Source organism: Plasmodium gonderi (genome assembly GCF_002157705.1).
Source record: "Plasmodium gonderi DNA, contig: Chr07, whole genome shotgun sequence".
Classification (NCBI taxonomy): domain Eukaryota; phylum Apicomplexa; class Aconoidasida; order Haemosporida; family Plasmodiidae; genus Plasmodium; species Plasmodium gonderi.
Genome location: NW_021628932.1, coordinates 648,159 through 661,393, shown reverse-complemented (window position 1 = coordinate 661,393; position 13,235 = coordinate 648,159). Strand labels below are relative to the sequence as shown.

General features: G+C 29.4%; 3 protein-coding genes across 3 annotated transcripts; 2 read left to right on the top strand and 1 right to left on the bottom strand.

Moving 5' to 3' along the window:
• Positions 1 to 2,444: 2,444 nt before the first annotated feature.
• Positions 2,445 to 3,482, top strand: PGO_071300 (SUMO-conjugating enzyme UBC9; the record flags this gene model as incomplete). Its single annotated transcript, XM_028687003.1, has 4 exons — positions 2,445 to 2,591; positions 2,780 to 2,900; positions 3,059 to 3,141; positions 3,354 to 3,482. 4 exons carry the CDS (start codon positions 2,445 to 2,447, stop codon positions 3,480 to 3,482), a joined length of 480 nt encoding a protein of 159 aa, XP_028542804.1.
• Positions 3,483 to 6,125: 2,643 nt separating this feature from the next.
• On the top strand, positions 6,126 to 7,727 carry PGO_071290 (type II NADH:ubiquinone oxidoreductase; the record flags this gene model as incomplete). Its single annotated transcript, XM_028687002.1, has 1 exon — positions 6,126 to 7,727. One exon carries the CDS (start codon positions 6,126 to 6,128, stop codon positions 7,725 to 7,727), a length of 1,602 nt encoding a protein of 533 aa, XP_028542803.1.
• A 1,189-nt stretch (positions 7,728 to 8,916) lies between these two features.
• PGO_071280 (BSD-domain protein) lies at positions 8,917 to 11,928 on the bottom strand (the record flags this gene model as incomplete). Its single annotated transcript, XM_028687001.1, has 1 exon — positions 8,917 to 11,928. The coding sequence occupies one exon, from the start codon at positions 11,926 to 11,928 to the stop codon at positions 8,917 to 8,919; it is 3,012 nt and encodes a 1,003-aa protein (XP_028542802.1).
• Positions 11,929 to 13,235: the final 1,307 nt, after the last annotated feature.

Below are 13,235 nucleotides of genomic sequence, written 5' to 3'. Positions count from 1 at the left end.
ATTACTACTTCTAAACCTGTTACTGTTTTTTTTTTTTTTTTTTATTTCTCTTCTTTAATCACACAAAGTATGTAATATGACTATGCAGATATGTGATTCTAACATCTCGTTCTCATACCAAAGAGTATGTAATTCATCTAAAATGAAAAAAAAAAAAAAAAAAAAAAAAAAAAAGGAGCACTACTATGAATATGCGTACGATAATTCCTCTTTTATCTATTGTAATAAAACTGACGTCTCAGCCAATTCCATTAATTTGGTTTCCTTTTTTCTTTCACAAGTATAATTCATAAAAGGGATTTTATTTTTGTCTTTTACTCACCGATTTGTTTTATATTTAAGTTTTTTTTTTTTTTTTTTTTTTTTTTTTTTTTTTTATCTGGAAGGTATGATTTTAGTCCTTCATTAGAGGATTCAAATACTTTAAAACAATCCAAGTGGTAGAAAAAAAAAAAAAAAAAAAAAACTTAGACACATGGATTAATATGCATCTGGGTGTAGCTAATTTTTTCTAAAAAAATTATTACAGACGTAGCATGTCCTCATATCACCACGTGTGCAATTCGTTTGCAATTTGTTGAAGTGGTACTCTCTATATATACTGATTCGTATATGTCCATAAGGATGCACATTAGCTATTCATAAATAATAATATATATTTTATATACCCATTTGAATTACACCTCAGAAATTTTTCAAAAAAGGGGTCTCCTCTAGTGAGAATTTGTATATGTGTACTTCCCATGAGGTGAGGGTGGGAGATGTATTTATATAAAGCAGAAAAAAAAAAAAAAAAAAAAAAAATAGGAAATTTCACAAAATTATAGAAAATAAAAAATAACAAAAACAAAAAAAAAAAACTATAACACTAAATGGTAATTTAGTAAAGCTCTTTTCACAATGTGCTTTTTTTCATTTCATTCGAAGTGGTACACATAAAGAAAAACGGTCTCCCTCTTTCCCATTTTGAATGGCAGCATAAATATATTACAGATAAAATTGTTCGACATTTCACCGTTTCGGTCCCCTCTTCTTTTCTATATGTATATTGCAGCGCGGTTTCGAGTCCTTTTTTTTTTCTTTTTTTTTTTTTTTTTTTTTTTTACACATCATATGCTTGGAACTATTTTATATGAAAAGGATTTTGTTTTTATTTTGGTTCGGCTTGATTTCATTTGAAATAAATTTGTTTTCACCTTATATTTACCTGTGTTATCTTTTTTTTTGTGCACTTTTAGAAGCCCTTTTATTTTCTCTTTTTTCTCTTGAAAATTTCACTAAATTGAATTCTTTCAAGGTAAACGCAATTCTCATAAAATGACATTGAAGTTTATTAAATTTTATTCTCGTCTGTTTTTCTGTGTATATAACATGCATCTTTTCTTTTTTGCGTCTCACCTTATTTCCTCTTTTCCCCTATTTTCATCCATTTTGTATTCGTATTCCTTTTTTTTTTTTTTTTTTTTGGACTCTCGTCCAAATTCCCCTCCTTCCAGAATATTTTTATGATACTCTCATATGTTTTCTAAAAGAGAGATTATAAAAAAAAGAGATATTTATTAACGATTCAGATTAACAAGAAATACCGTTTCGACTTTGCTTTTTCTCTGTCAACCATAGTGCAAGTAAATTCACATGAGGATGCACTCTTTTACGCCAAATCTATTCCACAATTTCAACTTTTTGGTCGTCTATACTTTGGGACATCTCTTATTTTTTAATAGTTCTTCCAGTGTAGGAATAATCATATAGTTAAGGAAAGAGTAATTTTCGGAGCCAGTGAAGAATAATATATACTCTCTTCTATTACGAACTATTGCAGCACTTTTTTTTTTTTTTTTTTCCCTGTGGCTTTATCCCTCACCCCAGAATTTTCATATATCAAAATTGCCCGTATTTTATGATTACTTATTTTTTTGAAGAGAACAAAATAGTTAATTACAATATAGGAAGTTCTAACTTAACAAGAGGGGAGACAAAAAAAAAAAAAAAAAAAAAAAAAAAAAAAAACAATACTAGAACAAATATCAATACAAATATCAGTAGCAATCATAACTCATTGTAATCAAGCGTTAGAACGAAAAAGAGGAAAAGAACATATTTAATTAATCGACGAAGAGGGAAAATACTGGCTTTACTAATAAAGGAAATCATAATATATTCACACATATATATATTTATACATATATATATATATTTACATATTTATGTTTATATATATATATATTTTTTATATGTAAAATGAAAAAATTGCCCTACACCGGAAGAAACTGAGGCTTAAGTTTTGCTGGTCCAATCGAAACCTGTAAAAAAATTTATGAAAATATATACCAATTTAAAATTATAAAAGAGTAGCGGAAAGAAAAAAAAAAGTTATAATCACTAAGGGAAGAAGTTATTTATATTTCATTTCTTATTTTCTTGTTGACTGAAAAAAAAAAAAAATGTCTATAGCTAAAAAGAGGTTAGCACAGGAAAGAGCAGAATGGAGGAAAGATCACCCCGCTGGTTTTTCTGCAAAATATAGCCCAATGAATGATGGAAAAGGTCTGGATATTATGAAATGGATTTGCAAAATACCAGGAAAAAAGGTGCGTTCACAATAAATATATACATAACATGTTAGCAGATATTGTCAAAAAAATTGCCATGGAAAAGTGGAATGTGTGGAATTGCTGTAGATTATTTTTATCTATAAATGCGAAAACATAACTGTGATAAAATAATTGTATTTTTTGGCACATTTTTTGGCATGTTTTTCCCCCATTTGTTTCCTTAGGGAGGTCTCTGGGAAGGAGGAGAATTTCCACTGACCATGGAATTCACAGAAGATTACCCTAGTAAACCCCCCAAGTGTAAATTCACCACTGTATTGTTTCATCCGAACATATATCCTTCAGGTAGGAAAGACAAACGCGCACAGGCGCATGCAAAATGCAAAGTATGAGAAAACGTAAAAGTGTAAAAACATCCGACACAATCAAGTGGCACCCATATGCCACTTTACCGCTTCACTTAAATACCCATCATATTTTTACCACTTTGGTTACACCCCTAGGAACCGTATGTTTGTCTATCTTAAACGAAGATGAGGACTGGAAGCCCTCCATAACAATAAAACAGATTCTCTTAGGAATTCAGGTAATTTAGACATTGTTGCAGAATGTATAACATATAGTTCTGTACATCCCTTGGAATCGATGAACACTATGGGGTTATGGATTATTGTACCCACATTTCCTCGCTAACCTCCATGTGTAACTTTTACCAATTTCCCTCTTTCCACTCGTGCTCATCAACGTGCAATTCACACACACACACGTGCATACTCACACTTGCACACTCCCGCGTAGGACTTGTTAGATAATCCTAATCCTAATTCGCCTGCACAGGCAGAACCATTCCTTCTATATCAGCAAGATAGGGACTCATATGAAAAAAAGGTTAAAAAACAGGCTATGGAATTTAGACCAAAGGACTAACAAAATATTATATTTTATTTATTTTTTTTAAGAGGGGTGTGTGTGTGTGGGGGGGGTGAATAAAATGAGGACTCATACCAGCTAAGATATGTTTATGCAATGATGGAACTAAAAGGAAAAAAAAAAAAAAAAAAAAAGGAATGAACGAACGAATGAACGAATGTATGAATCATTTTTAATATAACGTGACCCACCCCCTAGTATATGCAAACATGAATGCATATATATATATATATATATATATATATATATATATATATATATTTATAGTTACAGGGGGGAGGAAAAATGAATTCATTTAGCTACTCCTTGATGACAAAAAACTCAGTAGATCATGCTCGACTAGTTGGTTTGGGGGAAAGTTACAATTTATTTGAATTTTATAAATCAAAACACTTTTGAAAAGTAACCTCCCACCCATACATGTGATGCATGAACAGTTAATCACTGTATATCCATACACATACATCAGTAAAAAGTATATTTCACAGTTTTTATATTGTTCATAGGGAAAGCCCAATTTCTTTTCGTTTTATCGTAGTAATTGTAGCCGTATTATTGTGTGCGCAATTTTACTCTTATCCGTTTATGTATATTAAAGTCATAAAATCGTTATGCACATGTACATATCTGTTGTATATATTTTTACGTATGTCTATATGAACCTTTTTTTATCATAAAGGCGAATGAAGGATGTGTTTCCCCCTTTTTATTTATTAAGGTACATAAGGGTGACGACATTGGCATGTTTTTTTTTTTTTTTTTTTTTTTTTTTTTTTTTTTTTTTTTTTTTTTTTTTTTTTTTTTTTTTTTTTTTTTTTTTTTTTTTTTTTTTTTTTTTTTTTTCTTTTCCTCCTATACAATGCTGTACATACGCAGAGGGGGAGTATGTTTATTGGAATATTAATTTGAGAATATTAACAAATGTTGTAGAAACTCCCTAGTGAATGTATGTATTATATACATGTTCACCTACATTGTATGCTTTCTATGCAAACATATGTAAAAGTAAAAATCACAAAAGTAATTGACAAGTTGTATATTTTGAAGGGATACTTATAACATTTAGAATTACATAACACTTTATTATATGTACTTCATATATGAACATATATTTTCCAAATATACAATTTGTAATGCTTGTACAAGTGTTCTATTTTTATTGTGTTTTTATTTTTTTTTTTTTTTTTTCACATTATTTCTTTTATTATTTCTTTATTATTTTTTTTTTTTTTTTATTTGTTTCATTATTCTTTTAACCTTTTTTTTTTTTTTTTTTTTTTTTTTTTTTTTTTTTTTTTTTTTTTTTTTTTTTTTTTTTTTTTTTTTTTTTTTTTTTTTTTTTTTTTTTTTTTTTTTTTTTTTTTTTTTTTTTTTTTTTTTTTTATTTTTTTTTTTTTTTTTTTTTCTTATTTTTAATTTTTTTTTTTTTTTTTTTTATTTTTTTTTTTTAAATTTTAAAAAATTTTTTTATTAAATTTTTTTTTTTTTTTTTTTTTTTTTTTTCTACACGAGGTTATGACATTTTGAATAAAAAAAAAATATGTGTTAACAGTGATATCTTTTGATTTTTGAAACAGTTTTTTCAAGAGTCTCCAAAAAAAAAAAAAAAAAATATACAGAGAAAAAAAAAATGGTGACATGTTTGTGTATGTGTACATGCATGTAGCAAAGAGGTAAATATAATACATGCATATATATATATACATTCTCTACGGGAGAAATTTTTATTTCATATACATTTTCCAGAGGAAAAAAAAAAAAAAAAAGAGAAGAGAGGGTTTTAAAAATAATTGCTAATTGTGTTGAATAGAAAATGTAACACCCATACAGCTGTTCAACAATCCTTGAAAAAATATTTTTCGCACATAATTTCTCATTGCGTGAAATATTTTCTGTCACAGTTTCATTACTAAAGTTAACTGAAGATGAGAAATTTTGGCTCATGTGTACCCACATATATATATACATGTTTTGCACCTGTATGAATAAAAGTATTTATTTACTATATACTTGTATGAATCCGTATGCTTATATATAAACATGTATACCCTACCACTCTACAACTCCAGTATCTCACACTTATTCTATATTATGTACTAACTTGTGTGGTACAAGCATTTTGCCAGCATATGCTACCTTGCGTATGAATACTTTTTAATATGCTATTTATTAAGTGATCCATTGAACCCTAGAATTATTCAGTCATTCGAAGAAACCTTGTACGCAACATTTATTAATAACCTCCTATACCCTCACACAACAACAGACACAAGTCTCTTCCAGAGGTCAGTTTACATATACATGTATATGTACTTGTAGATGCATGTGAATAATTACACACATGTATGTACACATGTATATGTGTGTATTACTCCCTAATATATTTATGTGTAAACAAGTTTACTATGTTGACTGAGAAATATGAGACGTTCTTCTCCTCATATGAAAGCTGAATTGAATATATTCTTTTCTTTTTTTTAAATTGGGGAACTCGTCATATTAGTAGTTCTAATTCTAGATTCCTCGTTTTTTTGGAGTTTTTTTTTTTTTTTTTTTTTTTTTTTTTTTTTTTTATTTTAAAAAAAAAGAAAAAAAAAAAAAAAAAAAAAAAAAAAAAAAAAAAAAGCATCATTAAACACTATGTCAATAAAGTTTAGGAAAAATGGGATGAGTGGTGTAATAAGAAATGTGAAATATGTATATGATAACAAGCGAGAAATTAACACAACCAAATTGTATAATCATAAAAAAGATAAAATAGTTATTCTAGGTTCTGGATGGGGTGGAATTCATTTTTTATTAAACATTGATTTTAGAAAATACGATATAACATTAATCTCCCCAAGAAATTATTTTACTTTTACTCCTTTGTTACCATGCCTATGTAGTGGAACATTAAGTACCAATGCTTGCACAGAAAAAGTTTCTAAATTTTTAAAAAAAAATGGATTATCAGGTAGCTATCTGCAGTTGGAATGTACAGATATAGAACCTACAGAAAAATTCATTACATGTAAGGACAATAATAATAAAGAAGTAAAAATTGAGTACGATTATTTAATAATATCAGTAGGAGCTAAAACAAACTCGTTTAATATTAAAGGGGTAGATAAATATGCCTTTTTTGTAAAAGATATTCAAGGTGTATTACAAATTCGGGAAAAATTTTTAAAAATATTAGAAACATGCTCCATGTCAAACTTTTCAGATGAGGAGATAAGAAAATTACTTCATGTTGTGGTAGTAGGCGGTGGTCCTACGGGAGTTGAGGTGGCAGGTGAGTTTGCAGATTTTATTCATAAGGATGTTAAAAAGAAATATAAAAATATTTACCCATTTATATCTGTTAGCATAGTCGAAGGGGGGAATAATTTACTTCCTACTTTTACACAAAATATATCTGACTTTACAAAAAAAACATTTCAGAATTTAAATATAAATGTACAGACAAATTATTACGTAAGAGAGGTTGATGAGAATAATATATATATCCAATCTAGTGTTAACAAAAACGAGAAAGGAAAAAAGGTACCTTATGGTATGCTTATTTGGGCGAGTGGACTTGCACAAACTTCGCTTATTATGAATTTTTTAAAAAAAATACCTGAACAAGTTAATAACAAAATTTTAAATGTTAATGCACAGCTAGCCGTTATAGGAATTAAGGAAAACAACATATATGCCATTGGAGATTGTAAAAAAATACAACCATTGAAACTAGAAGAACATGTAAAAGATGTGATAAATACTTTTTCGAATTCTCCAACGAACTTTACATCTGATTTGCTCAAGTCCAAGGCAGATGAATTATCAAAAAAATTCCCACAAGTAAGCACATCTAAGTGGGACTACAACAAAAATAAAAAAGTACAAATGGATATACAACAGTTCTGTGAATATCTAAAACAGATAGATGAAAATTACAAATCTCCAGCTCCAACTGCACAAAATGCAAAACAGGAAGCATATTATTTATCAAATCTTTTTAACACACATTTGAAAAATAATACACAAGCACACCAAATCCCATCTTTCATTGAAAAATGGAAGGGATCCATTGCTTATATAGGAAATCATCAAGTAGTGGCTCATCTACCGTTTTATGAAATTTGTGGAGGATACTTTTCCTTCACCTTTTGGAAAATTGTGTACATACAATTGTTGCTGACTTGGAAATCTAGATTATTCTTCCTTCTTGACATACTTAGGACAAAAATTTGTGGAAGACCCTTCTCCAAGTGACATAGAGTATTCTTACAGCGTCAGAGAAATTACGATACAGGAAGAAAGATTTTCCCAATATATCTCTACATTTTGACAACATAAATATGTACACCTATTCATTGAGGTTATCAAAGAAATATACAACATGTCGAATTGCGTCTAGTTAAAATTTACGCTTTCGATGTGCTACGTTTGAACTATCTTTTATATTTTATTTTTGCGTTATATTTGCGTTATGTTTGCGTTATGTTTGCCTTATATTTGCCTTGTTTTTGCCTTGTTTTTGCCTTGTTTTTGCTTTATTTTTCTTACCCTTTTGGGTTATTTTCCTTTCCTTTTTTTTTGTTCATTTTTTGGGCCATAATGGCGTACCGGCATGGTCTCTCCACCCCCCTAACCCATTTTATGCAAGCAAAAAAATATGCGACCATCGTATAATTCACAAATACACATTTTCATTTAAAAATCAAGAATCTAACAAAAACAAGTTGGTAAATATATACATAATATATATATATGTTTTCTTACATAATAAGGGAAGAAAAGGTGTGAGAAACAAAAATCCGTTTATCAACAGGTGTGTGGTATACTGAAAAGGATGCACAAGTAACTTATTCACAAATGTATGGGCGTGTGTGCGGAGGGTGTAGGGGAATTGCTGTAATCCCCTTAAACTTTCTTGCATAAATAAGGTTACAAAAAAATAGAAAAATAAAGGGCCAGCGTGTTTGTTTTGTGATATATTATACTATTTTTTTTTTAAACTATTCATATCTGCAAAACATTACGAAAAATGGGAAAAAAAAAAAAAAAAAAAAAAAAAGGGAGGCTCCACTAAACAACCATTTACAAAACTTAATAAACAGATGTATGCTGGATACAAAATATATACAACGCAAGTGCAGTAGAAGAAAAATACGCAAAAAAAAAAAAAAAAAAAAAATCCACCTTTGGCTTTTGCAACCATTTGGAAATAAAAGCGTTTATACAGTATAGATGGGAGAAAAAAAAAAAAAAAAATGTAGTATACCCTTCTTCACACAAAAATTGTCCTAAGGGCGGTGTGTGTGTGTGTGATTTTTTTTTTTTTTTTCCTTTTCATATATACACGTACGATGTTAATTTGTTGCAATTGTTTGATAATGAAGAAAACTAACTTCCCCTCTTGTACCAATGCAAAATATCATAGATAAATATTCATCTCCCTCTAAGCATTTAAAAGATCCTTTTCAAATTCTTCCAACTCTTGTGCGTTAAATTTATTTGAATCTATATCAAATTCAAATTCGTCTGCAAAATTTAATTCATCAATACTTATATCATTTTCTTTTAACATATTTTTTGCGTCTCCTTTTGTCTTCCAGCAGCTTGACACATCTATGGATTCGTTTGTAACATCTATATCGCTACGTATTTCAATTTGATCAATTGATTTTTCCATTGTATCATTTGGTTCAGTTTCAGTGGATTGGTAAACATAGCTCTTTGTATAGCTTTCCTGTCTCAATACCTTTCCTCTGTTAGTGAAGTCATTATTATCTTGAGATTCTTCTTCCTCTGTTGAATTAATCGTACACCCTTTTGAACTAAAACTATGTAACATTTGGCTTTGATAACAATCATTAATATCCTTCTCTACATCTTCAAGATTATTTACCTCATTAGACACACTACTACTATTGTTACGTTCGTTCAAATCATTTGTAGTGTTGATTAAGGCATCTACAGCTTCAACATCTTCACTACTACTGCTTGCTTTATTATACAATGTATTACTTTTATTTTTTTCTAAAAAAATGGGATCATTTTTTATCTTATCATAACAGTTTCTATTACCTTCATTTTCCTCACTGTCCGATTTTGTACAACCATTCCTCTCATTTGCACAATTGATAAATAATGAATCATGTGAAGTCTTCTGTTCTTTCGTTGCAAATCCTTCCTGTGCAAGCTGCACACACTTGTCCAACTCTTCGTTCTCTTTCACTTTTTTCAGGTTATTACACGAAGAAATTTTTTTCCCTTCCCCCTTTTCTTCTTTCTCCCGTTCATCCTTTTCTTCTTTCTCCTCTTTGTTGTCTTGCTTTCGCACATTACTACACATCGCGTCCTCTTGATACAAATCCTTGTTTAAATGATTGTTTTCTTCACTACTTTTAGAAACATATACGTCACTTGTGTCATGCCAGTTGGTACTCAAAAGTATATCAACTCCCTTTTTATGATCCATTTCATCAGAACATACAGGCTTATGTTCAGCATTATTGCTAGATTTTTCTTCCCCGTACACCTTTTTATTTTCTTCTTCAATGTAATCCAAAAAATTTATATTGTTCTCTGAAATGGTCAAGGTGTTGAGATGGATTTTACTATGTTCTTTCATTTTGGTGTTACAATCCAATTCTGCATTATAATTTGCCTTTTCTTTATACTCCATGGTATAACCAGAGAGTTCTACTGACTTTCCTTCGTCAAATGGATCCTTAAGGGGTGCAAATAATGAATCGTTTACATGTTCTAGATGGTCATACATAACTGGATCCTCTTTTATGCCTCTATCATGCTTCTCGTTGTCATTCACAAATAGGGATTTAAAAGTTTCTGATTTTTCTCGAAGATTTATATATATGTCATTGTCCATATAAATATTCAGTCCGTTAATTTTTGTTCTCGTCATTTGACATTGGTCATCAAATGATAAGCTTGAAATGACGGGGTTTGCTTCGTCCTCTCTTTTGGTAAGATCGTTTGATTTGGTAAGATCGTTTGATTTGGTAAGATCGTTTGATTTGGTAAGATCTTTTGATATGGTAAGATCGTTTGATTTGTCAAAATCGTCTGATTTGTTAGGATAGTCTGATTTAGTAGGATCGTCTGATTTGTAGAGATCACTCGATTTGCCATTCCGTACGTGTGAACAGTTATGTAAGAAAGCATCTCCATCTTTTTTATTTTGCCTAGTTTCTTCACTCGGTTTATTTAAATGTCCGTTATAACTTATCCAATCTTGATTATTAGAATTTTGTAAATTTAGACAACTTGACATAGTACCCAATGTCCTTTCGTTTCCTTCTGTATTCATGTTAATATCACACATTTTATTTAAACTTTTGGAGTTTGACTCATTTTCTATCTTCTTGATAGATATGTACTCTTCAACGGGTTCCATACCTTGTTTAGAAAATTCGTTCCTTTTAAGCATATATTCATTTTTTGATTTTAAATTTATTGCTTTTTCTTCCATAGTGAATAATGATAATATATTGTTCACCTCATTAGATGATGCTACATGCTCAACATTTCCTGCATTTGGAAGAGGTACAAAATTCAAGCCCTCAATTCCTGTGGGGAATTTTTTCTTACTTAAGTAAATATCGTCTGCAATTTCATTGTATATAATATCTATGTTGAAGAAATAGGATTTCCAGAAATCCATTTCGGACATGTAGAACGGGACTAAATTTTTTTTGGTATTTTCTAAATTTGGATCATCAAGTAAAATTTTTTCACTTTGTTCTTTTTTTTTTAGCCAATTAAAATTATAATTCTGCAAAATATTAGTGTTTCTAATTTTATTTCCATCCAAGTTTAATTTTAAAATTTTCTGGTATACATATTTATTTAAATTTTGATCAGGTAAATTAATGGGAAATCCCTCTTCATATTTTTTTCGATAAATTTTGGAAATCATAATGTCTCCCTTTTTCCATGGAACAATTTTGGACAGGTAAATTTTTTCTCCCCCTGTGCCAATGCTGCTTCCAATCCCGCCTCCACTCCTGCCTCCAATCCCGCCTCCACTCCTGCCTCCAATCCTGCCTCCACTCCTGCCTCCACTCCTGCCTCCACTCCCACTTCCAACCCCAGTGCTCATGTCATCCAGGATTAAGCTATTCAACTTATCATTGTAAATTTCTCCCACTATCTTCTTAAAATTGTTAAATCCGCTGACAATCTTTTCATTATAATACTGTAGTTCAGGAAAATCCTTCTTATTTATGTACTTGTCATTTATGATATGTAATTTTTCCTGTATGCAGTGTTTTATGCTGATATCTTGCATATGAACTTGTCCCGTTTGTTCACTGTTCATACTATCTTCATTGTAACAACTTTGTGACACCTCCTCATTGTTTGTGTTGAATTCTTGAATGCTGTTATTTAAATCTTCTGCTTTTTTTTTTATCTGATCACTCACTTCTTTCCATAGGGAATACATCTGAACGGGGGAATTGGATTCAGCCGAAGTAGTGGCAGTAGCAGTAGTGGCAGTAGTAGCAGTAGTAGTAGTGTTTGTTTGGATTAGCAGTAGAGTATTACCATTTATGCTTATGAGTTGACTCTCCATGCACGTTCCACTTTGATGGAAGAAATGAAAAATAGAACAGTAAGATTAAGAGCTTATTCCTATAAACTATGGTTTTGCTGTTTGCAAAGGGGGAGATTATCACATTTAAACGAAATCACACAAAAGAAAAAGAAAAACTGAACTAAAAAAAAAAAAAAAATAAAAAGATTTCATATTCACACTAAATATTCATCTATATAGAACAAACAAATTTTTTGCAGTAATAAAAGAATATTGAAAGTGAATAAGCATAACTTGTAAGAAACTTTAAAAAATTTGTCAGGAAAAAAAAATATGCATAAAAGTTTTACAGTTCAGGTCATAAAAAAAAAAAAAAAAAAAAGTAAACATAAATTTCGAAGATTTCCTTCTATAACGGATATAAAACCTTATTCTTTACAATATATGTGGAATTTTTAAAAAGGAATTTTTTTTTTTTTTTTTTTTTTTTTTTACGTCGTTGAAACTTTATTTAGAATAAGCATTCCCTTAGTTTTTTATTTATATTTTAATACATGTTCCCAAACTGGCACATAAATTTTGTGTTGCCTATAATTTTTTTCAAATAAATAGGGTGGGGGGAAATTTCGAAATTGTTTTTTGTTTTCCAACAATATTGCAAAAATATATATGATGCATATGTATGCTTACATGTGCCATTTACACATATGTATATTATTATGCACTTACTATGTATATATAATATATACATATATATATTAAAAAGAATTATTTTTTCCATACTTTTTTTTTGCACATTTTCGACAGGAAAACAGATGGGATTTATTTATCTATTGCAAAAAAAATTTCCTCTGTCAGATTCATCCCAGGGCAAAAAAAAAGGAAGATGGAAACGAAAGGAAAAGAAAAGGAAGATAAATAGAAGGAAAGAAAAAGACAATTGTTTTCCTTGTGTTTATATATTTCTTCCATTTTAGTAGAAGGGAGCCCTTTTTTAAATCACATGCTAGTGCAATTTTCCCTTATAAAAAATGTGTATTTATAATGCATGTGCATGTACGTGTATTTATATATATATATATATATATGTAACACATGAGTATGAAAAATTTCCCAGCACTTAAAAGAATGTGCCTTATGACATCCGATAGCTGTATCCACCAATCAATCATGAAAACGAATTAACGTCAAGACTTATGCAACTAGGAGCTCTGAAT